At 53.5% G+C, this 27,530-nt stretch overlaps 1 protein-coding gene and 1 long non-coding RNA gene across 17 annotated transcripts in view; one reads left to right on the top strand and one right to left on the bottom strand.

Annotated features, from left to right (window-relative positions):
- The window catches only part of AGAP1 (ArfGAP with GTPase domain, ankyrin repeat and PH domain 1), a 558,467-nt gene that overhangs the window by 322,920 nt on the left and 208,017 nt on the right, over positions 1–27,530 (bottom strand). For all 16 annotated transcript variants that reach the window (XR_014829145.1, XM_021075539.2, XM_021075540.2 and 13 more), the window contains 3 exons: positions 24,583–24,668; positions 19,939–20,080; positions 15,183–15,317 (listed from right to left, as the gene is read on the bottom strand). Coding sequence is in view for 15 of the 16 variants with exons in the window: in XM_021075539.2 (XP_020931198.1) it covers positions 15,183–15,317; positions 19,939–20,080; positions 24,583–24,668 (363 nt within the window). In the remaining variant the exon portion in view is untranslated. The remainder of the gene's footprint in view (positions 1–15,182; positions 15,318–19,938; positions 20,081–24,582; positions 24,669–27,530) is intronic.
- Positions 21,722–27,155, top strand: LOC146396219 (uncharacterized). The gene is made up of 2 exons (XR_014829156.1): positions 21,722–21,768; positions 22,880–27,155. It is a non-coding gene; the product is annotated as an uncharacterized LOC146396219 (long non-coding RNA).

Below are 27,530 nucleotides of genomic sequence, written 5' to 3'. Positions count from 1 at the left end.
GGGGTGCCTTTGTCCCAGGTGTGCACATGCGCAGTGGGAGCCTGCGCTCTGGGCAGCAGCGTGGCTCCTCAGGCCCGGCTCCAGGCCCAGGTGTCCGCTCTGGGCTCCCGGCATCAGCTGGAGGCTCCGACATGCGCAGACACAGCGGAGAGGCAGTTTCCTCCCGCCTCTGGTGGCTTCGGCCCCTTTCTGCCTGCAGCATCTTCCAGGGGCTGCTCTAACAGATCTTCACAAAACAGGCGGCTTGGAATCACCAGAAGCGTATCCTCTTTCAGTCCTGGAGGCCGAGTCGAACATCTGATCACTTGGCAGAATTCACGGTGCCGGTGGGGCTGGGCTCTCCCCAAAGGAGAGAAGCCCTTTCTTGCTTCTCCGGCTTCTGGTGGCCGTCAGCGTTCCTTGGCTTGTGGCTGCCCTACTCTGACCTTCAAATCCCTCTGCTCCACCTCTGTGTGGCCTTAAATCCATGACGCCTCCCTTTACAAGGATGAATGCAACTGCATTCAGGGCCCAACCAGAGCCGCCACGACCCTCACCTGAAGCTCCTAACCCACACCTGCAAACGCCCTTTTGCTCATAAGGTAAAGACACAGCTTGCAGAGAGTAGGACAGGCGTCTTTGGGGCACCGCTCTCCACCCGACAGACCATCTCAGGCCACGGCTCAGAGATTCCTGTGGAATCTGTCACTTTGAGACCAACTTTCCTAGCACCAATGGGGGAGCCCACCAAAGGCATCACCTCCCCCCATCCACCAGCTTTTCACGAAATTCTGAAACGACTGTGTGCTCTAAGGCTTGACCCTCAATTTAAGCTTTTAATTTTATTTTAGAAGGGCTTATACTTGGGGAGATTGATACATGAAATTTAGGAAGGGGATCTTTATAAAAATGTGGCTGAATCTGGGTAACTGGCCAGAAAAAAAGGGCAGTCCCCCCAAAAAGAGCCTATCTGGTCCTTTGTAATTTTTATCCAATGTGTGTATATAACAGCATCAACTTCTTTATTTCCCCAGAGGAACCTGATACAAGGAGACAGACTTCCTTCTCCCAGGCTACCCGGAGGCCAAATCATAACCACACTTCACTGGAGCCGAGATGCGGGACAGGCCCTCTGCACCCAGGCAGCAGGAGATGCAGCCAGCGCCCCTCCCCCTAAAGGTCCTCCCCCGCCAGCACCTCCCCCACCCAGCCCAGGAGTGTCACCTGCCCAACCTAAGATGCTGTGAGCAGGAGGGGGCACTTGAGATGTTTAGGGGTCTAGGGAGGTGAGTCTCAAGACCAGCCTTCTGTCCCTGGGGCTGGTGATGCCAGGCTGGCAGATGCCAGCGTAGGAAAGAATGCTATGAAGTCATAAAGGCAGAGGGAATTCAACATTTAGAGGAAACTAAACAACAGGGAAACTATTCCCAGGTCTTTTTAAAGCAGGCTATTAAGAAAGAATAAAGTCTAGGATTTAAAAATACTGAAAACCAACCGGCTGAACAAGTGATAAAATGTAGCAGGCAGTGGGATTCCAGGTGATTTTAACTGACTTTGCTACTGTTTCCTGTGTCCTTACAAGCAGGGGTTATCCTAAACCTTCACCCAGAATGAAAGAGATTAAGACAGGAAATACACACGTGTACTTTGATGGAAATGGACACAAACCACGACTCAGCAAGGCAAGATCCACAGAGAGGGTAACACCTGAGGAGCTAGGGTCACATCCTTCTCCTCCCAGGACTCACTCAAGTAGCCTGGGCTCCGTGCCCCGACCGACAGCGACGCTACAGAACGGGGCTTCCCGGGTAGGTGGGGCACGCACACCTGAGTCTTTCTCCGGAGACTGGTTCTTTTCAACTTTCCCCTTATTTTAATGATCAGCATCATATTTATAGAAATTAAGTTTACTCTCTCTCATGTTGAAGGATCTCCCTTGCCTATCGCCTCATTTCTCCAAGGGCCCTGTTTCCCCAGCACACGACATCGGAACCTGCACAACTGTGTGTGTCCAGGACCACGTGGGGAGGGAAGGGCAGGACAAAGGAGAGAGGCCCCGTCACCATCGCCCTGGCGCAGCTAAAGAAGGGGCTGGGCGAAAGGCCGCAGGGAGAGAGACCCCAGGAACCCAAGGTTTCCAGGAAAAGAAACCCCGCTGACAGTGCCGAATCGGATTTATGGGCACTGTCACCCACGTTTATTCCGACGTCCGTGATTCTCAGGATTCTCGCCGAGGACATTCCGTCATCCCGGACACCTTTGGCCTCGTGCCCTTCGACGTGTATTCCAGCAGCGGGCTTTTCTTCTTCCAGGACAACTCCATCAGGTGACGCCAACGAGGGAAGGTGGGGCCGTCAGATTAGGCTGAGCTGGAGCCCCGCCCCATGAGCCCCCGACTCAGAATATGCGTGCTCCCCGGACACCGTGAGCTGCCCGCAGACCCTCAAGTGTGGGCGCCCCCAGCCTCACTATGGAGGCAGGCTCACTTTCTGCAGGGCCCGGGCCCCCTCCTCGGTGTCTCACAAATGGTTTCGTGCAAGAAGCAGGTATTGAACGGAACAGAAAAACCTGCAACTTGGGCCACTGCCCACCCCCGCCACGCACCCCCCCCCCCTCAACTTGTCATCTGCAGGGGCTGGGAACACATCCTCTGAGTCTAAAGAACAGTCTGTGAAAGCTGCCCTCCCAGAGGGTCTTGCTCCTCATCGGAAGAGATTTACCCCGCTTCTACCCACTTTCTCCTTGCTCCTGTTATTCTGCCACGTTCCCGCTATCCCAAGGCCTGAAAACTGTGGAACTCTCCATATTACATTTTCTTCCTTAAAAACTCTAAACACTCCACTTGTGCGTCACCCGATCAAAGAACATCTGTGACGTGACACGGTTTGCATTGGAGGCACGTACAGAACGTGGAATGAGTCCCAGTTCCCCAAACAGGGAAACTGGAATCTTTCTGAGATGCTACCGGGTCTAATGGAACCTACGAACCCATTCAGCACCTGCTACTTACCTGGGCAAAAAACCCAGGCATTTCCCTAAGTGACCAACTCCCTTCCATCTGCCCAGAAATGTCCGGCTGGCCCTCGTTCATTTCCCCTCTAACTACCAGGCTGCGTGAAGGAAGGGCCCACGGCTTCCCCCGACGGGGCGGGGCAGCAGCTGGCAGGCAAGCTGACGGCACAGCCCCTGCCCAGCCTGGGCGCTGGGGGAAGGCCCGTGCTCCCCTGCCCTCCGATCACGGGTGCGGGCCCTAAAGTGGGAAGCCCGGGGAAGTGGCCCAGGCCCATGGAACTCTTGGGGGTTCTGCTGAAAGAGGATGACGGACTGAACGCATCCACTTACGATATTCCATCAAACACACAAACTCTCCTTTGCCAGCTTTGATTCTTCTCTAAAATTGCAGGCGAGGCAAAATTTGGGAGAAAAGGATATGGGTTCCTTTAACCACAGAATATTTCATCTTTTTACTCTCTTTTCCCCATTCCAATGAATACTTTTTTTTTAACTTCTGCATTCGCGTACTGCTGATCCAGTAACTTCTCACGCTCTATGGACCGAATCTTATTACAGGTCTAAATGGTCTCTTAAACCAGTGTGTTAGTTTTATTATGTCTGTATTCTCCACAGTGGCAGCAAAAAGTGAAAAATCTGCGAGAATAATCCTTACGTGCTCTTCCGCTGCCCCCTAGTGGCACCTTGCTAAATTACAAAATTGAGGGCTTGCAAGCAAACGGCCAGCCCTTTCCTACGTTTTCACTGAGGCCCACGGATCCTGTCACAGATCCAGTTCTATCACCCACATATTCTATCACATACAGAAAACATTCTGTGGGAATGTGTTTTTTTATATTACATAGCTTATCAGAAAAGATTTTATAATTACAGCACTGCATTGAAGCCAAGAACCCTCACTGGTGAAATGGCTTATATTGTATTAAAAATAATGACCACATAAAGAGGCATTTCCACTCGCTACCACTTTAAAACGGTAATCAATTACATTTTCAAATGTAATCAATGGCTTCTAAGTATAACAGTTTCAGAACAAAGGTAAAACTGTGCAGCCAAGAGAGGCAGTCTCGATTTTTAGCCTCTGCTTTGCTTTAAGCTCTGGCAGGGACTGGCCCCTGGGCCCTGCCTGCTCATCTGTCAAGTGAGAGGTTGAGCCAGACAGGGTCTCGGGTCCTTTCTGGGCGAAATTCTACAAGCCGGCGGGTCAGGCAAGAAATGAATTTAAATGTAGAGGACTCTATGCTATTTCATTTAATATAAATCTTGGTGGGGGGATGGGAGAGCTCCCTAATGTCCAGTCGACTGCATCAGCGTTTGATGTTTTTGTCCAAAACTTGACACATGAAGTTAAATGTGAGGGAGTTTCCTGAAATTCCAACGTTTACGGACAAAAAAGATGCTCGGGGAGTTATGGCACAGCTGGGCGGGGCATAGCGCCCCCTGCAGACAGAGACGCGCACACGCCGACGGGCCACAGGGCAACTCTAAGGGGGGTGGGGGGCGGCAGGTGGGGCCACAGCCGGGCTCAGCTCTGGGCCGCTAGCTGGCTGGAGGCTCTCAAGGACCATGCCTTGGGCTCCCCCTTCTTTAAGACCGGACCGCTGTGTGCGTGTCTGTTTACTTAAGGGTCTCATCCGAGGCATACGGCATAGGGGCTGAATCGGAGCAACAGCTGCCGGCCTACACCACAGCCACAGCAGCACAGGATCCGAGCTGCATCTGCGATCTACACCACAGCTCATGGCAATGCCACTGAGCGAGGCCAGGGACTGAACCCGAAACCCCATGGTTCCTTGTCAGATTCGTTTCTGCGGAGCCACGACGGGAACTCCAGACACTGTTTATTAATCACAGGTTAAATACAGGCATAAAGCTCCCCCACGGCACCTGGGGGGGGGGCGAGGAGTCAGAAAATGAGGCAGCACCGCCTGTGCTGCCAGGGCTGATGCTGGCACTCAGGACTCGGCGGGAAAGACACGCGCTTACAGTTCAGTTCTCCAGGGGTCACAAGCAGTGACTGGCGGCAGCGGCTCCCAAACGCTGACATCGCTGACACTCGATGATGACATCAAGCTTTCTGTTCTCCCAACGGGAGGACGTGCTTTACGCATCTGGGAAACGTGTGTCTAATGAAGTTCCAGGCCCGGCTCCAGGAGAAGAACGGCCCAGAGGGGCAGGAAGGCGCGTGCCCAGGGACCTGCCCCACAGCCGCCCTTAAAATAGGGGCGGGTCCACACCCGGGGACCTGGGTGCTCCCTTCGCTTCCCTGGGCTCTCCGGGGCTCTTTCTCCACTAAGGCGGGGCTGGTGCAAAAGCTCAAGGGACACTGCACTTAGGACCTCAGGGATCCGCGGGGCCTGGGACCAGGCTGAGGCCCTGCCCGGCACACCCGAGAGGGCACGTCTGCAGCAGCAGCAGGGACGCCCTGCTCCCCACGTGTCGTCCAGCCAAGGGACCCACTGCTGCCTCTTCAACACTCAACTGACCACGGGAAATGAGCTTCTTTATTAAGGGACAGACCTATTGAAAGAGCTAAAAGAAATCAAAAGTTAGGATTATTGTCTGTCTATAAATGATAAGTGCTTTTCAAATCCAGGGTGGTCAGAATAAAAGACCCCTGCCGGAGGAGACCTGAATTGGTACAGACTTCCCGGGAGGCTGAGCCATCGGATCACAGGCTCTAAAGCTATGCCAGTCGCTGCCCAGCAGCCTCCCATCCAGGGGGGTGTCCTAAAGAAGGGATGAAGGAAGGAGAGGGAGCTGTAGACAAAGAGTCATCACCGAAGCAGTAATTCTAGAACAACTGATAAATGGGGGTGGGGCAGGACCACGAAATGTCTCACAGGATTGGGCAAAGAATTACGACAGCCATTCAAGGGGATGCAGTGCAAAAAATCAGAAATTATCTTGTAGAAAAGTATTTTTTGTGAAAAAGTCGCAAAACATGACAATGCCCAATAATCCACTTTCCCAAACACGCGGGCATCCACGCACACACTCCCCAGGCCCAGGTGATAACAGCCGCCGAGCATCTCACGATGGGATTTATTTCCACAGCTCATGTCCTTTAAAAATCTTCTCTCTCTTTCCTTCAGCAAGTCTCACAAAAATCCAACTTACGCATCAAAGTCTTGACATCTGTTTCTCTTGTGGGCACATTTATGATCCATTTCCCATAATTCACCTTTCCCGAACCAGGGGAGCTCGTCGATAAGGCTGTTAGAATTTCCAGCGGCTCTGCGCTCAATACACAACCTAACCGCACACGCCAGAGCCAGGTCTTCGGGGGCGCCCACGAGCTCATCAGAGCCAGGCTCTGGACCACTCACTCTTGGAACCACGCCTGGCCAGGTTCATCAAGTAAACTGCATGTAACAAAAAAAAGTCTGGGTCCATGGGGAAAGGCTACCCTTCCTCCTATAGAAGCATCTCACAATGAGGAAGTCAGCTTCCTCTAAGGATTACTCCCCCCACCCCCTTTGAGGGCCACACCTGGGCCATACGGAAGGTCCCCGGGCTCGGGGTTGCATCAGAGCAACCTAAGCCACAGCCACAGCCCCACTGGATCCTGAACCCACTGAGCGAGGCCAGGGATCAAACCCGTGTCCTCAAGGACACCAGCTGGGTTCTCAACCCACTGAGCCACGATGGGAACTCCTGAGGACCACTTCTCTCTTTCCTGGACTGAACCTAGTGGGTGCTGCAAACCTAGCGGGCAGTGAACAGTTCCTCAGTGAGCAAAGGCTGCTCAAAATCTTGGCTACGTCCACAGTCTATAAGGGGGAAAATGTTATAAAATAAAGACTTCAGAATAACTTGGAACCATCAGCTCTAGATGGTAACATCTTTTGACTCTCCTAGTTAAGTAACATCTTCATCTTCTTTTGACCAATGACTCTGTGGAGGGTTAAATGGGTCAAAAAGTACATCACCGTTTAATCATCTTAAAAACAGTAGAAAGAGCAGAATGCCGGGGCATTATGAACAGATGATGAACACAAATAAAAGCCATTTGTATGCATTAATGATACTTCGAGCTAATTCAAGCTGGCTAAAGTCATTAGGCGGAATCCTGGGGCAAAACACAGCTATGAGGCCGCAGTGCAGAAAAGTATTAAAAGGACCATTTTCTAAAGCATGGATCAAATGAATTCTATGAGCAAAAGAGAGGCTCTTAACGGGAAAATCGAAACAGCGCCCTTACTAACAGTGTGTTTAATGGTCTCGTGTTGGCTGTGTGAGAGTTAATTCAGGCACTTCTGTGCCCTTCCATGGGCATTGGTGTCCCTCAAAATTCCTAGGAAGAGATGCACGGCATGAGAAATTCCCGACGCGGGGTGAGAAATTGCCAGAAAAGAGCGCTGGAACTAGGAACACAACATTCCACGAGCCCATCAAATAAAAGACGACGTACTGTCTCTCGTTGATAATACCGCCCATCGCGATAAAGACTCTAAGATGACTGCTATGTTATTATTTTTTTTTAAAGAATCAAGATGTCACCCTTAAATGGTTCCTTCTACCCGTATCAGAGACTAGTTGAAGAATTCATCACATTTCACACCTCATTCCAGATCGTTAAGGCCAGTAGCTGCAGCCTGGGGAACCATACTGACACTTTCGAAATTCCCTCCTACCTAAAAACTGTCATTTTGGAGAGAGATTTTAAGCCAATCAACTGACATTCTAAGGAGACAGTTCCTCTTTAAAAGTCAGGCCTCTGAGTCTACTGAACAGGAGAGAGAAACCGGTTTTTTCTTTTTCTTTTTTTTTTTCTTTTTTCTTTCTAGGGCTGCACCTGTGGCACATGGAAGTTCCCAGGCTAGGGGTTCAATTGGAGCTGCAACTGCTGGCCTACATTACAGCCACTGCAACGCTGGATCCAAGCCACATCTTTGACCTACACCACAGCTCACGGCAACGCCAGATGCTTAACCCACCGAGCAAGGCCAGGGATTGAACCCACATCCTCATGGATCCTAGTCGGGTTTGTTACTGCTAAGCCACGACGGGAACTCCTTCTTCTAATTTCTCATTTCCATGGGATCAGACCATGGGAAAAGCTACAGGCAGTGACAGCCAATGACACAGCGGTTAACGACGACAGTGGAGCAGCCGCCAGACCAGGGCCAAGACGCCTCATGAGACTCAACCAGCCGCCTCTAGGGCTGCTCAGAACTGTCTTCCTTTCCTTCCACCCCTGCTTCAGCATCGCCCCACAAACACCACTTAAGCCTGGAGGAAGCTTTCTCGATGTCATCTCTGTTCTCGGCAAGTCTTACAAGGCTGAATCCCTTTAAAAGGTGTCACTGAAGCCGCTGCTCCTTTTCCTCCCCGTCAGAACACGCACCCACCTGGCCCAGGAGTCCTGCACAGACCACGACCCACGGCAGAGAGGCCGGCGACCGCACACGTGTGCACACCTCGAGGAGAAAAGGCACGAGCTGGCCTGACACACCAGCCGCACGAGGTGACTCTGGAAGACAAACGCCTCAGAGAAGGTCGCTCCTGGCTGCAGAATCGGGCCTGGTAAGACCTGCTCTCTTAGATCCAAAGCCCTTAAACTGCAAAGTAAACAGCGGTCATTATTATAAACAATCAAGATTATACAGGAACAGACAACGACTCATCATTTCACCCTCTCAATACATATTAAACGCCAAATGTACACATACGTACGGCTGGCTTTAAATCAATTTTTTTTTTTGTTTTTTCTTTTCACAGCTGTCCCAGGCTAGGAGTCGAATCGGAGCTGCAGCTGCCGGCTCACACCATGACCACGGCAACGCTGGATTCCAGCCATGTCTGCAACCTATGCTGCAGCCTGTGGCAACACCAGATCCTTAACCCACTGAGTGAGGCCAGGGATCGAACCTGCGTCCTTACGGAGACAACATTGGGTTCTTAACCTGCTGAGCCACAACGGGAACCCCCTGCATAGCTTGCTTTTGAACATGAAAAATCTTTGAACAGAGTGCTCCTTTGGAAAAGAAAAAAAATACATATGTATATGTATCCATGCGTATATATAATAAAACAATAATGGCTCCAATCTAATCTCTAACATAATAAAGAAAGGTGAAAAACAAGAGCAACAATACAAATCACAAAACAGGCCACGCCGCCAAAGAACATAAGCTGGTTCCAGGAAAGGAGGGAGCAGGCCTGACACATCCCCTGATGGCACGGACAGGGGACTGCGGAGTCAGCAAAACAAAAGCATCCGAGACGATGCCACGCAAGGGAGAGAAGCCGGGAAGCCCGCTTCCACGTAAGGAGGCCCGAACACATGCCATTAGGTGGCACACCCTGGGCTCATTAGGGCAGCTCCCCCGATCTGGACAGTCCTGTAATTAGGGCCGAGCAGCTGCCGATGTTTAATGTCAAATGCAGTTGATTCTCTGTGCATCAGGGCTTCGGTCTTTGGACGCAAAGGCTGGAAGGCAACCCGAGACTCCAAGACGCACCTGCAGCCCTGGGCGGGCCTGAGCCCTCTCGGGGCCTGGGCCTCAGCACGTGGAGGGGTGGGGGTCCCTGCCAGGGAGCAGGCGTGACGACCCAGCGCAACAGCCGCTACCAAAGCGTTTTCCAGAATGTTAACTGGAGCACAAATCGAGGAGCTGGGTGATGGTGTGGAAAGGCCGACCCGGATCTTCTCAGGACGGGGGTGCTCTAGATAAACGCCACCCACCCCTCCAGGGACAACTGGAGAGGCCCCTGTTAGCGTGAGGTCAGCGACAGGCAGGCAGAGCCCCGCAAACGCTGCCGCCCAGCCTTCCCACCCACACGTGCCTAAAACCGTCTCTTTTACTATAAATAATGCAGACGCATCCTAGAACAAAAGGTTTCCATGTCAGCTCACTAAACTATCCCTGACCGCAAACACAGACACTAAACCCAGCAGTGTGGGGAGAATGAGCAGACGGAGGGCTATTTGCAATTTATCTCCAGCTTGTTCAGATGGGTCTTGAGCGGGTCTAACAATTACTGTCAGAGCAAAATTCTGCCTGTGGGTTTTCCTCCCATCCTGTGAATATACGCTTAAGAGGTTCAACCTTCAGTGGGGAGTGTACATGCCTTAACATGTGTAACAGGATGCTTAGAATCAGGGTTTAACAAACGACCACAGTTTTAGAATATACGGGCCGGAATACGAAATTCTGTGTACAACTGACTCCGGGATGCGTAACAGAATAACCCGGATATAAAACAGCAGTGTTTACAATTCACATAAATGGACACCAACTCACTGTAGCGGGGGCGGGGGGGGGAGGGCGGAGAGCAGCTTAGACAGGAGAAAATTCAACCAGCTTTTCACTCCACCAGCTGGTTCTCCTCACACATAAGAAGCGAAGCCACTCTTCTCTAGGCATCAGGGAGCCGTAAAACCACACAAGTCAGACACTATAATTTAAAAATTAGGAGGTCCTGTCGTGGCTCAGTGGTTAACGAATCCGACCAGGAACCATGAGGTTGCAGGTTCCATCCCTGGCCTCACTCGGTGGGTTAAGGATCCGGCGTTGCCGTGACCTGTGGTGTAGGTCACAGATGCAGCTCGGATCTTGTGTGGCTGTGGCTGTCATGTAGGCCGGCAGCTGCAGCTCCGATTCGACCCCGAGCCTGGGAACCTCCATATGCTGCTGGTGTGGCCCTAAAAAGACAAAAAAAAAGGGGGGGAAATTAAAAAAAAAAAAAAAATCACAGCCCTAGAGAAACAATTAACCTACAGAGAATGAACTGAATTTTTCTGTGATCATGTTTGCTCATGAATCCAGGCCCTAATCTGAACACATGACCAGGGACTTCCAAAAAACTGAATGCCAAACAGAAATCACTTTAAAACATCCTAACTTTAAAAACACCACAGCCTGTAGTTCCTCTCCCAGATGTGGCGAATAGGGCTGCAGAGAATTTGCAGGGAAGACTGAGAGTCGAGGGGGTGGGCCCCGGGCAGCCTGCAGGGGTCCCAGAACAACACCCCCCAGCCCCGCCAGGGCTCTCCTGGGACAAAGAGTTCGGTAAGCAGATCTCAGGTCAGGTTTGGCCGCCTGGGGGAAGCAGGAACAGTGAGGTATTAACTCGCAAAAGTGAATCTTGGGAGTTCCCATCGTGGCTCAGCAGTAACAAACCCAACTAGTATCCATGAGGATGTGGGTTTGATCCCTGGCCTCGATCAGTGGGTTAAGAATCTGGCATTGCCCTGAGCTGTGATGTAGGTCACAGGTGTGGCTCGGATCTTGCACAGCTGTGGCTGTGGTGTAGGCCGGCAGCTGCAGCTCCGACTCCACCCCTAGCCTGGGAACCTCCACATGCCACAGGGGTGGCTCTAAAAAGCAAAAAAAAAAAAAAAAAACCAACATCTTACTTTCCTAAGCCCTGTGAAGGCTACGTGATCTGCTCCCCATACCGCGCGCCCTCCAAAGCAGAGGGTGACCCCGGGCTGCTGAGAAGGGGCGTCAGAAGGCAGCCTGGTCCAACCGTGCTCCCTGCACAAGATGCCACTTGCACGTCTGGGTACTGTTCCAAGTTTATCCTTCCCACCAGACTGTCACTCCACCAAGGCCGGCCCTGCCTGTGCTCTGATTATACCTCTACCTCCGACCAGAGGCGCGGCGGGTGGAAGGCTGGTACCCAAATATGGCAATGAATGGGAGGACGGAGGGATGAGTGAATAAATAAATGCACCAACCGACGTGCCTGCCTGCAGACACCCAAGGCTCACCAAGATCCCATCTCTTGACTTACTTTGCAGGAGCCATGGGACAACTACACCAACAAGAGAAGAGTCAACAGACATCCCGTTTCTCCATGAACCTCCCACCCTGTCTTCTGTTTTAGGACTCGCAAGAGAAGCCTCAAGTCAAAGAAGCCAAGACCCAAGTCCCTGGTCTTTTACGAAGTCAAGCTGGGCGGCCAGCTGACTGGGAGCTCCGCCCACAGGAGCCAGTGGAGGCCTGGCCTGGCTGCTTCTTTTATTGATAAGCTCAAAGCTACACAGAAGTTACAAATGTTTTCTTTATTTCCTCTTTCTACACTGCAAAGATAGAAAAAGGATACAAAAGCAAGGAAGCCCTAAAGTCAAAAAAGAAACTCAGAGAAACTTAGTGCAAGAATGAGCAGTGAACCTGCGTGCTGAACGCATGCCCCTCCCCCAACCTCCCCCCCGGGGAGGTGGGCAGGACCACGTGCTTCGCCACGAGGACAGGATGGCTGGGGACCTAAGCTCCTGGCTCCCACACTTCCTCTTGGTCAAGTCACATGACTTTTCTGAGCCTTGATTTCTTTTTTTTTTCTTTTTTAAAATTTTATTCTGAGCCTTGATTTCTTTAGCTGTAAACTTTCCAAGTTTTGGGTTTTGTTTTTTTTTTTTTTCCTTGAGCATTAAAATGGTTACTGTTAATGATTTCTAAGTACCAAGATTCTCCTCTCAATTAACGACTGCTTTTACCATCAGTGATTCGAGAGCTGATACTTAACGAATAAAAATACTTACCCTCTCATTACCATATAAAATATTCAGAGTAACCCCCCACTTCATCTTCATGTAAATAAACTTAAGAATAAAATCACAATAGTTACAGAAGTTGTATCCTGGATATTAGCTCTTTTCCCCCCCTTTCTTTTTAGGGCTGCACCTGTGGCATATGGAAGTTCCCGGGCTAGGAGTCGAATTGGAGTTGCAGCTGAGGTCTACGCCACAGCCACGGCAACACGGGATCTGAGCCACATCTGCCACCTATGCTGCAGCTTACAGCAATGCTGGATTCTTAACCCACTGAGCGCGGCCAGGGATCAAACCCGCATCCTGACAGAGGCTATGTCACAGTCTTAGCCCACGGAGCCACAACGGGAACTTCATGGATGTGAGTTCTTTTTCAGAGTCTGTACAACCCAAACACTTAATGGGGATGCGTTGTTTCTGAAATAATAACAAAATGCACAGGAGATGGCCTAAGCCTGTGAAAACCCACGCTGCGGGTTTAACACACTTCACCAACAGAATCACTGAGGAGCTGTCACAGTGAGAAAACACTCTGGGGTTTTAACCAAGGACATGTGGGGAGACCTTGCCCTACGTCCCCCTTGCCAGCAGCCAACCTAAGGATGACCAAGACGTGGTCCCAGCACCCCAGGGCTGGCTCACTGGCTGGGACATCACGGATGCTGGGGGGGATGTACCAAAACTTGTCATCGCTGAGTCTTACTTGTTAGGTCTAAGATGAGCTCGTTATTTATAGGACGCTCAGGTCTGCTAACCCCGTCCCGTACAAGCAAAGTGATGACTATGGACAAGAGATTCGCCCTGGCACTAAATCCCCATCACCCAGGTCAGGGAGGGGCAGGCTTTGGAAAAGACCACAGAGGGGACACCTCGGGCTGCATGGGCTCTAAGGTCCTGTTGGAAACACTCAACTCTGCGCTAATACCCAGAGCAGCCCAGCCCTCCCTCCTGGAGCCTGGAAACAGAGAAGGCTCCTTGAAAAACAGGCTGCTGACCAGATGCGGCCTGCTGCTCCTGTGTGTGGACCTTTTATCTGTGATACTTCCCTTCAATTCTCACCGGGGTTTCGGCGCTCCCGTGGCAAACTGCGACCTTGTCCGCACAGAGCCACGTCTGGGGCGAGCCCCGCGTGCTGCTGGTGCGGGCAGGGCCGGCGTCTGCAGCTCCACGGTCTCACTAACATTCAGAGAGCTGCAGGCGCCGGCCCTGCCCAGGGTTTAAGGGGCGTCTGCTCCCTGGCACAGGTGGGCACGGCCCGTGTAAACGTGAGGTGAAGGACGAAGGGGTCGCAGAACTGTCCCCTGGGAACCCTGAGCTGCCCCGGCACGGGTGCTGGGCGACGTTACCTAGGAACGTGAGAGGGAGCGCAGTGGGCTCAAAAAGGGCCAGGCTGGGAGTCACCTGCGAGGTGGAAAAGAGGGCAGAGCTGGCCGCTTAGGAAAGGATGTGGGCGTTAAGGAAAGAACACGCAAGGTTTAAAAACGGACACCAACGGTGAAATTTAATCAAATGGTGACCGTGTGGAATCCCTGTAATTTCACCTGAAAATTCGACTGGACAGTAAAAGAAAAGCAGGCATCGCTGGGCTTGGGGACATGCCAGGGGCAGCCCATCCCCAACACCGACTCCTATTAACAGTCTCCCCAGCGCTGGTGCAGGCAGGGCCTCGTGACCCCGGGCAGCAAGGGCGGCCTCCGAGGGCACCCAGCCTGGCCACCTACCCCGCCCCCAGCAGCCCCCCGAACCTGCGAGGCAAAGGCAGGTCTAAAGCAGGTTCCACCAGGAGGGGGAGGGGCTGGGATTTTTCGCCTCGACTCCCCCCAGAAATGCGCCCCTTGGCCGGGAGCACCCTTCCCCAGGTCCTGAGGAGAACCTGCCCAGACCCCCTCCACCCCCCCGGCCCGGCTTCCGGCATCGCAATCACTTCTGAGCCCCTTTATCCCCCAGGGGAACCTTCCTCGCCCCCAGGACAACTTCCCACCTGAGGCCTGGTTGTCCTGGAGGTGAGGGGTCAATAATGCGGCAGGAAAAAGAAACAGATCCCAAAGCTGGCATGGGCTCTCGGCCACCAGTCCTAAGGCGTAGTTACTCTGGCCAAACTTGACTCTCTCCTTTCCTGTTCTCCAGCCTCACAGGAAATACTTCAACTTTTTTTCCCCCTTTTTTTTAAGGGCCACACCTGCGCCCTACTGACGTTCCTGGGATAGGGATAGAATCAGAGCGGCAGTGGCCGGCCTACACCACAGCCCCGGCCACGCCAGGCCTACGCGGCAGCTCACAGCAATGCTGGATCTTAACCCGCTGAGCCAGGCCAGGGATCAAACCCGCATCCTCAGAGAGACAGTATCCAGTTCTTAACCCACTGAGCCACCGTGGGAACCCCTTAAAACTTTTTTTTTTTGAAATGGGGCTGAATTAAGAATGAGCATCACCAGTGAGGCAGGAAGGTCCCTGTGGAGGCCTCACACACCACGTGTGTAAACACCAGTTTGAGGGTGTTTCGCCCTCAGAGGTCACACAACGGGACACGTAGAACTGGCTGTGGGATGGTTTTGGGGTGGATGCCAGTGAGTGCCCCGAACCCGGCTGGACCTGGGAGGCCCCTCCCAGGGGCCGTGCTCAGGCTCCCGTCACCGCAGGGACCCGGGACCTGCCGCAGGTGAAAGGGCGCGGCCGCGGGTGTATTTACCGTCCTGGAAGACCCTCTCCACGTTCAGCCCGTAGGTGGCGCACGTCTCGTAGTACGTGCACCTCTTCAGGTCGCTGGAGAGCTTCCGCGCCCTGGCGTCGTCGATGACCCGCGGGTTGGTGGAGCTTATGGCATCTGCAACGGAAGGACAGGAAGCGGCGACACGGTGACCCCGAGCACGCGGGGACGGCCCCGAGCAGCTGCAAAGCTGCCCCTCGCGCAGCGCGGCAGTGATTCTTTTCAGACCCTGGCGCTCCCCCCCCCCAACCATCATCTCAGACACCTGATTAAGCGGCTGTTTCAGAGGCTCCTGCTTCTGAAAATGAAAGAAAAGAATGTTGGCAAAGACCAGACAGAAAGGGAACGAGCTCAACGTGGCTCCAGAGGAAAACACTTTTTTTTTTTTTTTTTTTTTTTGGTCTTTCTGCCTTTTCTAGGGCCGCTCCCGCCGCATATGGAGGTTCCCAGGCTAGGGGTCTAAATCAGACCTGCAGCTGCAGGCTTATGCCAGAGCCACAGCAACGCGGGATCCGAGCCGCGTCTGCCACCTACACCACAGCTCACGGCAATACCGGATCCTTAACCCACTAAGCGAGGCCAGGGATCAAACCCGCAACCTCATGGTTCCTAGTCGGATTCATTAACCATTGAGCCATGACGGGAACTCCGGAAAATACTTTTAAAAAGTTAAACGGCGCGGTCTCCACTCTCGGCACGAGGCGCCGAGGGTGGGGGGGGGGGACGCGCCCCGCCCAGCAGCACCGCCCCTCCGGATGCCCCGTCCGCCCGCTGGACACCCCCGCCAGGTTCCCAGGCCTGTTTTGGACATGGGGACACCCCAGGGAACAAAAGGAACAAAAATCTGTGCTGTCAGGAAGGGGACCCTAGGTTGGCCGGGGACGGAGGCATAAATAAGAGCGGAGGGGGGAGGGGCCGGGTAGCCGCACCTGCAGGAGGCGGCGGCAGGACAGCCACCACCAGCCCACCAGCCGGGTGGGGGAGCGCGTGGGGGGCAGGGGGCCGCGGAGCGCCTGGGGTCTCAGGGAGACCGAAGGGCATCGGCAGGAGTGGGAGGTGCCTTGTGGCACCGGAGGGCCACAGACTAGTGTGCAAGCCACACTGGGTCTTAACAGAACCACCGGGGCCCAGGTGGCTGAGGTAGGAGGTCAGGGCTCTCCGGCAGGATGTGGGTACAGGCAGGGGCATCGGTGAGCAAAACAGACACCAGGTACCAGCCACTAACTTCCTAAAAAATAGAAATGCAGCCCCCAACTTTTTTTTCAGCGTGGCATCCACCAGCCCCCCTCCACCTCCATTTCCTTCCTACCGAGTAACTGCGGGGTGGGGGCAGCCATGTGCCTGGCACACAGGACCAGAGGAAGGGCCGAGATGCTCATGCCCCCGGGGCGCCATAAGGTAACACACACTTTTTTTCTGGAATTTTCCCTGAGGGTGTGAAGGTTCCTAAGCTACAGGAAACACTCGGTAGCTCTTTAAACAAAAAGCCCACCAATGGGATTTTTCTCTCCTCGTCCAGGGCAGCAGCTGCCTGAGTCATAGGAGCTTGTCAACGTCCGTGGTTGCAAAAGAAGCGCCTCGGGCACTCAAGCTGTTCAAGCATTAAGCGAAAGTAGCATCCTGAGTGAATAATTTGATGCTTTTTTCCCTCCCTCTTTCTCCTTTCATTGTTCTTGATTTTTTTTTTTTTAAGCCCCATGGACTGGGTTTAACTGAGAGTTCTGAGTGACCTCCAGGGAAACCAACTGACTCAGGACCTTTTCTCGGACAACGACCAAGGCCGCCACGACGGAGGGTCCAGCATATTCCACGCAGGGCCTGCTAGATGCTCCTCCAACATCTGGTCTTATCTTCCTGTCTTACAGATTAATCGGTGTGGCTTGGATTTCACAATTTAAGGAAAAGAGGTACTTTTTTAAAGATGTAGACATCTTTTAAGAAAATAGTGGGAAAAAAGTCAGAAACCCATAATTTTCCAGGGCTTTGGTGTAAACTGGAAAATCCAGGCCCAAGAGCATTCACCCATCTTAACACGGGCCCTGACCTGGGCCCAACGCGCCCAGCCCCTCCTTCCCCGGGGGTGTCCACCCTGTCTGTCCCACCCCGGCTTCCGAGGCGTCTCAGAAATGGACCCCATGCTTGAGCGTGATCTAGTTTCCTTTTTCACTCTTGTGACTCTGCATCTTTTCACAGCTCGTGCTTCTCCCTCAACCCAACGGGACCTGCAAGTCTTTAAAACAGAACCTGCTGAAACACATCACACCAGCACCTCCTCCACCCCCCAGCTCCCCGATGGCACCCAGGAGAGAACCATCCCCCCACGTATCCTTGGGGAATGAACTTGATTCTTCTTCACCTTCTCCATCCCATAACCTCCTCTCTTGAGGCCCCCAACCCAGACCACCTGGGAGGGAAATCTGGGATCCCCCCCGACCCGCTGTCTCTGGTGCCCCAGGCGGCCCCCCGAGGAAGCAGGAAAAACACGCAGGCTTCAGAGAGATCGCGTCTGCAAGCAGCTAATAGTACCTGAGGGTGGAACCTTCCAGAAGCCCACACTCACCCCACCTTCTCTCCTCTGTGGGCACTTTTTTGTTTGTCTTTGTAGGGCCACACCTGTGGCATATGGAGGTTTTCAGGCTGGGGGTCTAATTGGAGCTGTAGCTGCCAGCCTACACCACAGCCACAGCAACGCCAGATCCTTAACCCACTGAGTGAGGTCAGGGATCGAACTGGCTTTCTCATGGATACTAGCTGGAGTCATTGCCACTGAGCCACGATGGGAAGTCCTCCATGGGGGCTTTTAAGTGCTCGGGGAATGAGAGGTTGGTTCATGACCCCTCAGGTGAGGAATGTCCCTAATGATAACTTCTTGTCCTGTTCCTTTGGTGCGTGGTTTTGCTAAGGTACCAACAGGTCTCACAGGTGGGCCCCCGTGCAAGCTGGCAGGCGTGGGCAGCCCCGGCCGTACCTCAGTAAAACCAGCCGTCTGGGGGCCTACGAGGGAGCACAGCGAGGGCACACTTGACAATCGGGTGCCCGCGGCTGCTCCCACGGCCTTACGGCACCTCCTCCCTGCGAGGCCTGGCACCCAACGACACAGCCTGGAGGCCGGGAAGCAGCTCTGCAGGACCTCAAAGCAGGGGCCTCAAACCCGCCACTGCCTGCTGCCCTAAACACGGCTTTGTGAGGAAGGCAACAAGGCATCCACCTGCTCCAGCCCACACTGAAAACACACCTGCTCTTTATCCAGGTGCGTCTCCAGCAGAAAGAGCCCTGAACACAAACGCCCTGAACCTGATAAGGAGCCGCCCACACAGACTCTGCTCTTGCGCAGAAATGCCCTGGGCAGGCCTACAGGGAGAGCCACTTACAGGAAACCGACGGCCTCGGTTTCAAGGCAGCTTTAAGGAAGATCTGCGTTAGACCAGCTGCCCCCTATAAAATATTGATTATTAAGAATATTCCGGAGGCCAACTCAAACACGCCAATTCTGCACAGCAGAGCAGGAACCGAGGGCTTTGCACAGGCAAGCTTGTGTTTCCCTGTGACCACAAGAGGGCGCTTTGGGCCTAAAAAAAAAGTCTATCCATTTTCGACTAAATCCACCTCTGCTTTGAAGGGTTCCGTCCTGAGACCACCAGCCATGATATAAATGCTAAAAAAAAAAAGGGGGGTGGGGTGGGGTGGGGCAGTGAGGTGCTCTCCATGAAAACCCAGCTCTAACAGTCCACCGCCAGCACTGAGCAGGTGTCTTTATTCCATAGTTGCTTTTTCTCCCCAAACCCACACCCGCCCCATGACGCCTTTTATCTGTGCAGATTCCTGGCAGGGCAGGGGACCAGCCAGCTCTCAGCGCCATCAGACCTGGTGCCACCACACAGCTAACTGTTCCTGCCTGTTCAAGACAGCTAATACCTCGGGGCAGACAAGGACAGAGCAGGTGTGCTACTTCTAAAGGAATTAACCAAAAATAGAAGCTGAACAACCCCCTCCCCCACAAATGAAGGGATAATCCAGTGCTTCTGGACGTGATTATTTTTTCAGTTCCTCATCTCTCTGACAAAGCCGTTTTCAAGTTAGCCTTCATCGGCTTTTTTAAAAACACTCTGTGTGATCCCGTGGTTAAGCTCCCAACGGCAGACGCCAGTACAGCAGTGAACGAATCCAGGATCAAGAACCAGGGTCCTGTAAGTGAGGTCACTTTACCAAGAGGCCAGGTTTTAAATGACCTAGAAAAAACCCACAAAACATCCCCACGTGGTTAGGAGTCCATGCTCTCTGAGGGACCGGCAAGATTCAAAATAAGATCTAGAGCATAAGACATGGAGAAATAGAACAGAAGAAAAGGAAATTCTGCAATATATCAGAAATCAATAATATCTGAACAGGGCAAAGGCAACCTCTGAGGTTGCTTATAAACGGGGTTATAACAGAGAGATTCGGGTAGCCTAATACAGAAGTCAGACTGTCTTTTTTCCTAACGTGCTGAGGGGTTGTGGGGGCACGTGTTCTGTTTTGAAGTTGCTAAGTGATTTCTTGAGAGCATCAAATCAGGCCATGTGACAATTTCAGTTGCCGGGAGGCTCCCCGTAAAAAGGGAGCCTCCAGCAGGAACTCATTTCCTCTTTAGGCTGTTTCCAAACCCCTCCCCTCTGAAAGCACGGGCCATGCGTCCACTTACTGCTCAAGCGCGGAGCCCCTGGAGGACGCCCCCGCCCCGTGCGCGGCCACCACTCACCCTGGGTCCCCACGAGGACCAGAGGGATCTCGCTCGTGCTGCGGTAGTTGGCCATCCGGCTGTAGTAGTGGTAGACGGTCTGGAAGCTTATCTCGTCCTCCAAGCTGAAGACAAATATGACAGCGTCCACCCACATGGCAAACTGGGGAGAAAAGGAGGCGGGTGAGAGGGGGGCACACAGAGGGGCAGGGGCAGCCTCGGGTCCCCTTGGTGAGCACAGGATGTAAGGCTGGCAGTGCCGCCTTTGGCCGGGCCACGTCTGACGCCCAGCTTCCGCTGTCACATGCTGCCTGGAACGGGGCCCTCGGCCCCTTCCCGCCCAGGCCACGCCGTCCCCAGAGGAGAACCAGACACTCCGCCCCACGGAATGTCCACCCGCTATCCTGACTCGGAAAGCAAACCCCGCTCGCGCCCAAGCCGATCTGGACACGGGCACGGGGGGACCCTATGGCTCCCTGTCTCACACTCAGTCCCCCACAGAGCCCCCGGCCCAGGAGGCCTCGCCAGACCCTGAGATGCAGCCCGGCCTCTGGGCGCCCACCGCTCAGAAACCCTCTACCTCCAGGGCGACTCCTCCGTCCACACAGGAGGCCTTTGTGGTAAAGACCGCCTGCCGCCCGTGTCTTGTCTTTCTGTCTAGGGCCGCACCTGCAGATGCACCTGGGGCCTACATCCCAGCCACAGCCACAGCCACGCCAGACCTGAGCTGCATCTGCAACCTAGGCAACAGTTTGCAAGCAACACCGCATCTTAAACCCACAAGCGAGGCCAGGGATCGAACCCACATCCTCACGGACGCCATGTCAGGTTCTAAATCCACTGAGCCACAATGGGAACTCCAGCTGCCACCCATTTCTTATGGCAGCCTTGCAGGAAATTATTACTTATTGCCAGAGCCGCTCACAGAGCCGCTGCACAAGAGGAGCACCATTCGGGGGGGGGGGGGACTGAAAGGCCTGCCTCTCGTCATTTTGTTCTTGTTTCACCTGCATCCAGCTGCACTTCCACGAGAGCCTCTTTCTGGCAAATAACCATACCCTCAGGCCCCCTTATCTCGGTAACCACCTGTGAAGCTGGAGCCACGGGAACAGAGGGGCCTGGAAGCTCGGGAGCTTCCCAGAGTCACACAGGCGGCGCCAAGGAACAGTCTGGGCCCCTTCCCGTCGATGAAAGACCCAAGGGAAAATGGAAAAAATAAAAAAATCCCGAGTGCTTTCTCTAAAAGAAGCTGCAGCGCCACATACGTGTTGACGGCCAAGGCTTCAGCTCTGATAAGACTGGGGGAAACGGTTGGTGGGTTAAGCTCTGACGTCCACAGATGAAAGAAAAGCATATTCAGCTAACGTGTGGAAACGTCACGTAACAAACATAAAAAAAACCTCAAGTTCAGATGATAAACATGCAATTAAATAAGAAAGAGCCCCCCCCCCCCCCAAGAACAGTAACCCTGGGATGGCTGAGCCCTCTCCAGGTGCAGGACCCAGGCTGGCACGGCTGCTCCCCCTCTTCTCTAGGAAGAAATGCAGACCAGCTCCCTTACCAAGAATGTGGACACTCCGTAAACCCCCACCCTGCACCCCAGAGGCCTCTCTACCAGCTACCAAAAAAGACCCAAAAATCCTGGCAAAGTTTGTACATCCCCCTAATACAACGCTCGTGGCCTCAAAGCCCTGCAGCATCCTTCACAAAGCTGCCCGTTACCCTTGGAGACCGTAGGATGTGATCCGTGATAATGGAAACAGATCACACGTACAGGGGCCCAGGGATGGTGAGTTGCAATTAGTTTTTTTTTTTTTGGCTTGTTAGGGCCGCACCCCGCAGCATATGGAGGTTCCCAGGCTAGGGGTCGAACTGGAGCTGTAGCTGCCGGCCTACACCACAGCCACGGCAACGCCAGATCCTTAAGCCACTGAGAGAGAGAGGCAAGGGATCGAACCTGCAACCTCATGGTTCCTGGTTGGATTCCTTTCCGCTGCACCACGATGGGAACTCGGCAAATAGCTCTTCTTGAATGTTCAAGTTCGCTCTGCCTGGTTTTGAAAGGCTCCCTCTTGACAGCTCCCCAAAGGAGAAATCTTTTAACAAGGGAAGCTTCTAGGCTAACGACGCTTCTGCAGGAAGTATGTGCTAGAAACTCATGACCAGGCCGAGACAGAGACCTCCTGGGGCCCTGGCCCCACCCCTGGTGGTGGGCCCACCTCCTCTGTCTACGCCCTGCCGTCGCGATCTTGGCCTCCTCGGAGAAGATGGGACGTCTCAGAGCACCGTCCCCAGGGCCGTGGGTTAAAGGAGCTGACCCACGGGGGCCAGGGGCTCACCGGGCTTACGGATTCAGCTCACTCCGTGTGTGCTTTGCAGGCATAGGGACAAACACACAAGAAGCCCCCCTGCTGGTCACATCACAGGCCTTAAATTTGTTTTCCTAAAAGCAATCTTTTAATGAACTGCAGTGACCACACGGGAGGAGAATGTTATGATATGAAATGACGTCACATGTCCTAAGCATCTGAAGTTACGTAAAAGACGTTTACCAACGACAGCAGGGCAATGATTACCGGTGAAAACACCAGTTTCTCCGAAGGAAAATATTACCGGTGAAAAAACCCTGGGATTTTGAACTTCACCGTGTGGAGATGCGGGAAACCCTGGACCGTGGGTTTATAACAAGAGTAAAAGCAACCTCCACCCCAAAAACATATTTTCATTACGAAACCAGCCCTCGGCGTTCCCGCCGTGGTGCAGTGGAAACAAATCTGACTAGTAACCAGGAGGTTGCGGGTTCGATCCCTGGTCTCGCTCAGTGGGTTAAGGATCCAGTGTTGCCGTGAGCTGCAATGTAGGTCGCAGATGCAGCTCGGATCTGGCGTTGCTGTTCTGTGGTGTAGGCTGGCAGCTACAGCTCCCACTGGACCCCTAGCCTGGGATCCTCCATATACCTCAGGTGTGGCCCTAAAAAGCAAGCCAGGAAGGAAAGATGGAAGGAAGAAACCAGCCCTCATTGTAATCATGGCTCATGACATCTTTGGACGGAGGCAGTGCCTGAGCCCCTAATTCCTCCGGCTGGGGCACCCCCTCCAGCGCGGATCTGGGCTCCTTTAGAGACTGCTCTCATCACAGCTAAACCCCAGCCCAGGCAGCCTGCTCGCTGCCTGCCCACTGCTGGGTTCCGTGGAAACACCGTGTCTTTGCACCTCTCCATTCACCTGTGTCTGTCCCTGGACAGGGTCCCCAGACAGGGGCTCCTGCAGCCAGCACACCAGCCCTGACACACACTTCTATACGTCTCTCAACCTTCCTGTTCGATTCTTGACATCGCAGCCAAGGCGTGCTCTTCCGGGTGAGGTTGGCCCAGTCACTCCAAACACGCAGGACCGAGAAAACCAGAAAGTCACCCTCGGTGACACCCACTTTTCCCCGCTTCCTTCTCCTACTTCCAGCTGCCTCTGAGGAAGCCTCGTGATGAACAGGACAGATGGCCCAGGGGCAAGGACCACCGAGAAAGAATCACTTAGCTTTTGCCACCATCAGGAACCTTCTGGCACCGTGTCAGATGTCACAGTTTGTCCTGCTTGCTTATGTAGCAACAGATTAGGAAATGCACTCCACGTGAGCTGACACGGCTTCGTCACCTATTTTTTGCTTCTTTGAGAGTGTTACCACGCACCCTGTTTAGGCAAGGCTAAAACCAATCTCTCCCACGTGGACATCTCCGTAATCAAAACACTTTATGGATTGCTCTGTTTCATAGCTGGGCAGGATTTTTCTTTTAAATACTGGCATAGCTTGTAGTCAGTGGCACTTAAGACTCCCTGGAACACGGTAAATCCAAACATCTTTCTTTTGCCCCGTAGGGTATAGACACGCTACAGCGCACACAGCTCTGGCACGTTAACCACACCCACAGGCAGCATCTTTCACTAAATAGATAATCCCATGTTGCACCTTCACCAAGAGACAAGTTCAAGAAAGAACGCCACGGCAAATTTGTAACATTAAATTCCCCTGAATGGGTCTTGACCATGACTAGCCCTTGGTTTCTTTAAAGTGTTTTGCTAGGAAATTGTCACATAAGTAAAATAATACACTGGAGACCAAGAAAACCAAAGAAAGACATTTTCCACACTCATGCTGTCTGTTCCTCCATGACACTCATTTTTCAAGGCACTTTCAAAGAAATGCCACCCAAATCATGCTATGCTGCATCCTGGGTTTTGGTGGAGAAAGACTTGGCCCAAGAAGCCCAGTGGGCAGCCGCGGACGGTGGTCAGACTTCCAAATTCCATCCAAGTTTCTAAATGGCCACAGTCCTCAGGAGATGAAACACGTACAGGAAAAGGGGAGGGGGGGGGAACTACCGAAACTTCCAGATGTCAATTCAACTGAGTTGACAAATCAGGGCAGATTCTGCTTTTCCTTCCTTCTTAAAAAGACAAAGTGAAAACCAGCCGCACGCAAACTTCCCCCTAGGATTTTGCCTGAAGGAGCAACAGAATGAGGTTCTCCTGGAGAGGAGAAAAACCTCCCTCACAGAAAACATGCTCATAGGGCCCCTCCCACCTTTTTGGGCGGGCACCTGCTGGGGGTCTGGAACCACCTGTCCTGGGGGGTGGGGGGGAGACCTTCCTGAATGCCTGTAGTACTCACCTGTGCCTCTGGGGGGCCCCCTTCATCTCTGATCAGCAGCAGGTAGCTCTGGCCGTCCACAACGATCTCCTTCTTGAATCTGCCACCTGTGACACACACACACAGTCTTGTCACGCGGGGGAAGACAGGGCGTGAGGAGAGCACACAGACGTGGGCTTCGCTTGTGGAAAAATACACCCCAGGCTGTGGGCCTGGAGGCAGCCCTGCGTGGTTGGGGGCGGGGGGCTTCGTCTCTGTCTCCAGCAACCGCTGGATGGTGGGAGAAGGACTGAACTCAGATTTTAAAGTTCATCTTTACGAACCCGTGTTCATCTGCAGTGAGCACACACAGCCTCCACACGAAGCCAGGGGCAGGGTGGCTGGGCAAGGTGGTATATGTGAACGCAGGCTTTGTGTGTCAAGGCAGGACTTGGCTCCCCTGGGATGGCGCTGAGCCGGAGCTCGGAAACAGCACGAAACTGTCATTTCTGGGTGGGTTCACCAAAGGGAACCGAATTGGCCGTGCTCAACAGGGGCCTGGTCTCCGCCACGCTGATAAATCCAGGGGCTGAGAATCTGTATTCTCCTCAAGAGAAACCCAGTTCTTGAAAGGAAAACATAGAAACAGCACGGGGATGGTGTGTCCGGGTTCACGGTTCACAGGTAAGGGGGGGGCTCAACTACTAGACACAGGTTAGACAGAGACTACCGGATGCAAATCTCCGCACAGCAGGGGACAGCGGTGCAGCGGCGGACGGACAGCGTTAGAGGCCACGCGGGGTTAGCGAGAAACCACCCGGGGCCCCGCTTGGGCCTGGGGAGGGGGCGAGGGCCACGCGAAGGCGGCAGGGGCGGACCACGCGCCCACGCCGGAGAGATGCCTGAGCGTCCGCCCTAAGCACCCGGGTCGGGCTGCCAGCCCTCCAAGCTCTCCAGCGCCGGTTCCTCTGCCATTTCCAGAGACAAACGACCTTTCCACGTTCTGGGCTCCCAGCCCATCCTAGTCGCCCCTCGCCAGGCTATGGTCTGGAGAGAGAGTCACAACAGTGCCGGCTCTCGTGTCAGCTCCTTGGCACAGAGGCTTTCCAGAACACCAGCGCACTCCAAACAACTGGAGGCTGGAGAACGCGGCCGGTGGAGTGTCCCCACCGGGCCCGGGGGCGCCACGTCAGTCTCTTGCCACCCGGAGTCACCTTGGGTTCTCCACTATAGGGACCCCCTGCTAATGGGGACCTTCCATGCCAGCGCCCGAGAATAAGCAACTAGAGCCTCCATCCTACCCCTAAAAAGTGTCGGAGGCCTGCACGACAGGCTGGGGCAGGCCCGCTGCCACGGACCCTCTGGACGCGAGCGCACGCCCTGTCCACTCTCGCCCTGCGCTCCAGCCTGGGCACCGTGTAACAGGCAAGAAGCACGGACTTAAGCAGCTAGCACTTCCCAACACGAAAACAGATAAAGTCTCATTTCGATCCCGCCAACACCGAGAAAAGAAGGCAGTCGATGGAGAAGATGGGAAAGAAACACGGAGAAAACCATGTCTGACGAAGGATGTGACAGAGCGCGCGCACGCTGGACCCGCCAAGGGAGGCGCGCTCTGCGCCTGCGCTTCAAGCAGTGGGCGGATCCGCCCTGATTCAGGGTCCCTGCGCCCCCGCAGCTCCGCAAACACACCCTGACTCCCAGTATCCGAGTGCACATCCGTGGAGGCCAACCCTGGACTGATGAAGTCGGGTTCCACCTCCAGGAGACTGCACAGCTGCCCTGGCTCTGCACAGCGGCCAGTTCCTCACTCGTCTGAGGGTCTCCAAAGCAGGAGGGGAGCGGTGGCCCTGCCCCTGTGTCTGCCTGGGTCCATGAAACGGCAGACCCTCCAGCCACCCCCACGCCCACCACCCATCTCTCGGGAATGAGGCCCAATGCTGCTCCCTGGGTCACTGTGCCCTCGCGTGTCTTCCGCGTAAACACCTGGCCGCGTCTCACTGCTGTTCTTTCATGCTTTTGCAGAGTCACATTCACAAGTTACGGGTCTATGTGGTTGAATCACAGTTTTGAAGTTAAGGATCTGCAGACCTCCTTCTGCTCCTCTGCTTCCCTCCAAGCAAAGGCCGTGGGACCTCATTTTCATCAGCTCCAAAAGGAGTGATTCGCTCCTCCACCTCTAAGGCCCCTTCCAATTCTAAAATCACTTTACGACTCCAAGATACGTACTTAGTATGTCTTTTCAATATTGTACGATGCCAAATATTAGACACTTGCAACGAATCTGTATAATTTTTCTGGTGTTATATACACATCGAGAAACAAAAACACTACAAATGCATTTGCTGTGAACCCAAAGATTTGATAATTAGCGGAGTTCCCGTTGTGGCTCAGTGGGTTAAGAACCAGACATCTTATCTATGAGGATGCAGGTTCCATCCCTGGCCTCACGCAGGGGATTAAGGATCCAGGGTCTTCCGTGTAGGTTGCAGATGCGGCTCATATCCATGCTGCTGCGGCTATGGTGTCAGCCAGCAGGTGCAGCTCCAATTCCGCCTTTAACCTGGGAACTTTCGTGTGCCACAGGCGCAGCCAGCCCTTTAAAAAAAAAGAGAGAGAGGAGTTCCCGTCATGGCGCAGTGGTTAACGAATCTGACTAGGAACCATGAGGTTGCGAGTTCGATCCCTGGCCTTGCTCAGTGGGTTAAGGATCCGGCGTTGCGGTGAGCTGTAGTGTAGGTGGCAGGCATGGCACAGATCCCGCGTTGCTGTGGCTCTGGCGTAGGCCGGCGGCTACGGCTCTGATTCGACCCCTAGCCTGGGAACCTCCACATGCTGTAGGAGCGGCCCAAGAAATGGCAAAAAGACAAAAAAAAAAAAAAAAAAAAAAAGAGAGAGAGAGAGAAATGTCTGATTAATTCAAAAAAATTCAACCAGGTGATTAAGCACCCAGACTGTGAGAAAGTAAGAAAATGATTAATAAAGCTTAC

Source organism: Sus scrofa, chromosome 15, assembly GCF_054392235.1.
Source record: "Sus scrofa isolate SSC_HxYL_T2T_F1_AM1 chromosome 15, Sscrofa_HxYL_maternal_Yorkshire_Landrace_v2.0, whole genome shotgun sequence".
NCBI lineage: Eukaryota > Metazoa > Chordata > Mammalia > Artiodactyla > Suidae > Sus > Sus scrofa.
The sequence above is the reverse complement of the archived record's forward strand: the minus strand, read 5'-3'. Positions and strand labels throughout refer to the sequence as shown.